General features: G+C 46.2%; 1 protein-coding gene across 1 annotated transcript; it reads right to left on the bottom strand.

Moving 5' to 3' along the window:
* Positions 1-1,572: 1,572 nt before the first annotated feature.
* LOC116482881 (thioredoxin-like) lies at positions 1,573-2,244 on the bottom strand. Its single transcript, XM_032176377.3, has 2 exons — positions 2,002-2,244; positions 1,573-1,680 (listed from the first exon to the last, which is right to left on the bottom strand). The coding sequence occupies exons 1-2, from the start codon at positions 2,242-2,244 to the stop codon at positions 1,606-1,608; spliced, it is 318 nt and encodes a 105-aa protein (XP_032032268.1). The 3' UTR covers positions 1,573-1,605.
* Positions 2,245-4,289: the final 2,045 nt, after the last annotated feature.

Here is a 4,289-nt window from a genome sequence, read left to right as displayed (position 1 = left end):
TGAAGGTGCAAAGGGGGTTGGAAAAAGCGTTCCAGGTGGAAAGGGTCTTTTTCTAAAACATTCTCTTGCCTGTCCTTACCTTCTCTAGCCAGAGCTTTGCCCTAGGATCTGGCTGGCTGCATGGAGGCTGAGGAAGAAGGTCTCCTCTAGTTTGAGAAGGGGAAATCCTTCTGCCAGCCCCTCACTCGCTGTCTTCCACTTTATCTCATTCTCTCTCCACTGGCTCTTTTCTTCTCCTTAGCCTACAGAAAACACAAACCAAAAAGAAACTCTTCCTCCTCACTTTACCCCCTGCCCCCACTTTTTTTTTTTTTTTTTTTTTTTTTTTTTTTGAGACAGGGTATCACTCTATTGCCCAGGCTGGAGTGAAGTAGTACAATTTTGGCTCGCTGCAACCTCTGCCTCCCAAGTTCAAGCAGTTTTCCCACATCAGCCTCCCGAGTAGCTGGGATTACAGACATGCGCCACCACACTCAGCTAAATTTTGTATTTTTAGTAGAGATGGGGTTTCACCACGTTGGCCAGGCTGGTCTTGAACTCCTGACCTCAAGTGATCCACCCGCTTTGGTTTCCCAAAATGCTGGGATTACAGTCGTGAGCCACCACGCCTGGGTCACCACCCCCAGCTCACCACCCCCACTTTCTGATCACATGTCCTGGAAGAGCCAGCTAAGTCCCCTCACCTCCCACGTCCTGATCCACCCACAGGCATCCATTCTTGCACCCACCCCTACCGAAACCACTCCTGTGGGCACACTGTCACCGGTGTTATGCAATGTCTCCAGCTCTCCTCCCCAGCAGGCTCTGACTCACCCTCTTCCCTTGCCCTCTCTTCAACATCAAGGTCTCCAGGGTTCCTTCCTCAACCACCGCTCTTCCCACCATGTGAGGGTGTTTCAGGTGGCACCTTGGCTGGACCATACCACCCAGCTATTTAACTCCAACACTAGATGCTGCTTAGCACATATCCTGCAGACTTGGTTAACATCTACCATCAGTTGACTTCTCCCGGAGGAGAAGAAATTCTGCCTCAAGACTACAGCATCTGCCCTGGCTGAGTTTCTAGCCTGCTGCTCCGCCCTGCCCTGCCCTACAGCTTTCCAACTTGTCTGTCCACACAATCATGTGAGCCAATTCCTTAAAAAAAAAAAAAAAAAAATACACACATGGCTGGGTGCAGTGGCTCATGCCTGTAATCCCAGCACTTTGGGAGACCGAGGAGGGTGGATTGCTTGAGCCCAGGAGTTCAAGACCAGCTTGGGAAACATGGCAAAACCCCATCTCTATTTATAATAAAAATTAAACCCACACACACATACAGATCCCCACCACACAAGCACTGTATATGTATATTTTGTTTCAATGGGGAACCCTGACTGATGCATACTGTTCACACTCACCGGTTCTCCAGCTTCCTCCTCCCAGACCCCAGTCATCTCTGGGTCTGTTTCTGGTACCCTCTTTTTTTTTTTTTAAAGGGTAGAATTAATATTTTATTGTCATCCAGATGGCAGTTGGGTTTATAGTTTCCATACTTTTTATGGAAATAAAAATAATTACAAGTTTTAAATAGCCAATGGCTGGTTATGTTTTCAGAAAACATGATTAGACTAATTCATTAATGGTGGCTTCAAGCTTTTCCTTATTAGCTCCAGAAAATTCACCCACCTTTTGTCCCTTCTTAAAAAACTGGAAAGGGCCAGGCGCGGTGGCTCACACTTGTAATCCCAGCACTTTGGGAGGCTGAGGCGGGTGGATCATTTGAGGTCAGGAGTTCGAGACCAGCCTGACCAACATGGAGAAAGCCCGTCTTTACTAAAAATACAAAAATTAGCCGGGCCTGGTGGCGCATGCCTGTAATCCCAGCTACTCGGGAGGCTGAGGCAGGAGAATCACTTGAACCAGTTGGGGTGAGCCGAGATCTTGTCATTGCACTCCAGCCTGGGGGACAAGAGGAAAACTCCATCTCAAAAACAAACAAAAAAACTACAAACAAACAACAACAAAAAACTGGAAGGTTGGCATGCATTTGACTTCACATTCTGAAGCAACATCCTGACAGTCAGCCACATGTACTTCAGAGAATACCATGTTGGAATACTTTTCAAAGAGGGAATGAAAGAAAAGCTTGATCTTTTTGCAAGGCCCACGCCACGTGGCTGAGAAGCCAACCATGATAAGTTTATCACCTGCAGCCTCCGAGCCTTCCAGAAAAGCAAACTTGCTCTCAATTTGCTTCACCATCTTGGCTGCTAGGGTCTGAGGAGCAGCTGTAAGAACCGATGGAAACAGATCCAAAGTGCCAGATCGAGCTTGGAGCTCTGGTACCCTCTTTCTCCTGAACACCAAACTTATCTATGCCTACAGGGCACACAGAAAGGTGAGCATTCAGCTGATATCCTCCAGGAACCTGGAATTCAAATCCTGGGGTCCCCTCGGGGATCCCCCAGCACTGAGTCAGCTCTATCCCAGCACAAGCCTTCCACACGGTGCGATCCCACAGTTCACAGAGGCCAGCCAGGTGGAGGATTGACAGAGCCAAGCTGTCACAAGTTGGATGTAGGCTGGGGGCAGACCCAGGGACTGATGCTGGCCCCATGCGGCAATTGTCATGTGGGGCATTGGTCCAGTGTCGCAAGAGATTTCCAATTTTCCAGAAAGACCAGAAATTTCTTCCTGTGAAATATCTCAATTTTTAATTTCTTTTTTAAGATGGAATTTCACTCTTATTGCCCAGGTTGGAGTGCAGTGGCACAATCTCGGCTCACAGCAACCTCCACCTCCCTGATTCAAGTGATTCTCCCATCTTAACCTCCCAAGTAGCTGGGATTACAGGCACCCGCCACCATGTCTGGCTAATGTTTGTATTTTTAGTAGAGACTGGGTTTCACCACATTGCCCAGGCTGGTCTCGAACTCCTGACCTCAGATGATCTGCCTGCCTTGGCCTCCCAATGTGCCTTGGTTACAGGCATGAGCCCCAGCCTGACAATGAAATTTGCCCATCAAGAGGTATTAAGGGAGGGACAGGCTTCATGAACCCTTTAAAAAAATGTTTATGTCACTTTTCACTCAGGGCAACGAGTGCTTACTTGCCCTACATTTTCATAACCAAAAGAGTACACACAAGACTCTTGCCTAAATGTGACTGTTTTCAGCCAGCTCTGTCCACCCTCTGTCATTGAAGTAGCTGACATAATTTAAAAATGTCTCCCAAAAGGTGCCCAGTTTCATTAACATTTTTTGGAGATAATTTTGACTAATTATTGGGTCTCAAATTTCCTTCAGACAAAAAAAGACAAAAAGGCCCATTATCCCAAATATATACCTTTCAAACCCTTAGGATTTAAAAATACTAAAAACATGGTAACTTCTCCATGTTTGTTTTTTGTTCCTTATATTTCACTCTAACGATCAAGATATAAGAAAATACAGCCAGGCGCAATGGCTCATACCTGTAATCCCAGCAATTTGGGAGGCCGAGACGGGTGGATCACGAGGTCAGGAGATCGAGACCATCCTGGCTAACACGGTGAAACCCCATCTCTACTAAAAAATAGAAAAAATTAGCCGCTCATGGTGTCAGGCGCCTGTAGTCCCAGCCACTCGGGAGGCTGAGGCAGGAGAACAGCGTGAACCCGGGAGGCAGAGCTTGCAGTGAGCCGAGATCGTGCCACTGCACTCCAGCCTGGGCGACAAAGTGAGACCCCGTCTCAAAAAAAAAAAAAAAAAAAAATACATAGAGGTGATGGATATCTCAGCTACCCTGATTTGATCCTCTGCATTTATACATGTATCAAAATATCACATGTATCCTTACGATAAGTACAACTATAATATATCAATAGAAATTTAAAAATTAAAGAAATTAACAAAAGAGTCTGTGCATGGTGGCTCACGCCTGTAATCTCAGCACTTTGGGAGGCCGAGGCAGGTGGATCACTTGAGGCCAGGAGTTTGAGACCAACCTGGCCAACATGGCGAAACCCCGTCTCTACTAAAAATACAAAAAAAAGTTAGCTGGGCGTCATGGCGCATGCCTGTAGTCACGGCTACTTGGGGGAATGAGGCAGGAGAATAGCTTGAACCCAGGAAACAGAGGTTGCAGTGAGCCGAGATCGCGCCACTGCACTCCAGCCTGGGCGACAGCGAGACTCTGTCTCAAAAAAAAAAAAAAAAAAAAGTAAAAAATTAACAAACAAAAGAAAATATATGTTTAAAAATAAAATTACATTTCATAATTATTGCACGAATAGATTTAAGGATAAAGTTTCAGGTTAGAATGAGAGA

This window comes from Hylobates moloch, unplaced genomic scaffold (genome assembly GCF_009828535.3).
Source record: "Hylobates moloch isolate HMO894 unplaced genomic scaffold, HMol_V3 SCAFFOLD_3, whole genome shotgun sequence".
Classification (NCBI taxonomy): Eukaryota; Metazoa; Chordata; class Mammalia; order Primates; family Hylobatidae; genus Hylobates; species Hylobates moloch.
Note: the sequence above shows the minus strand (reverse complement) of the source record. Positions and strands in the feature narration are given on the sequence as shown.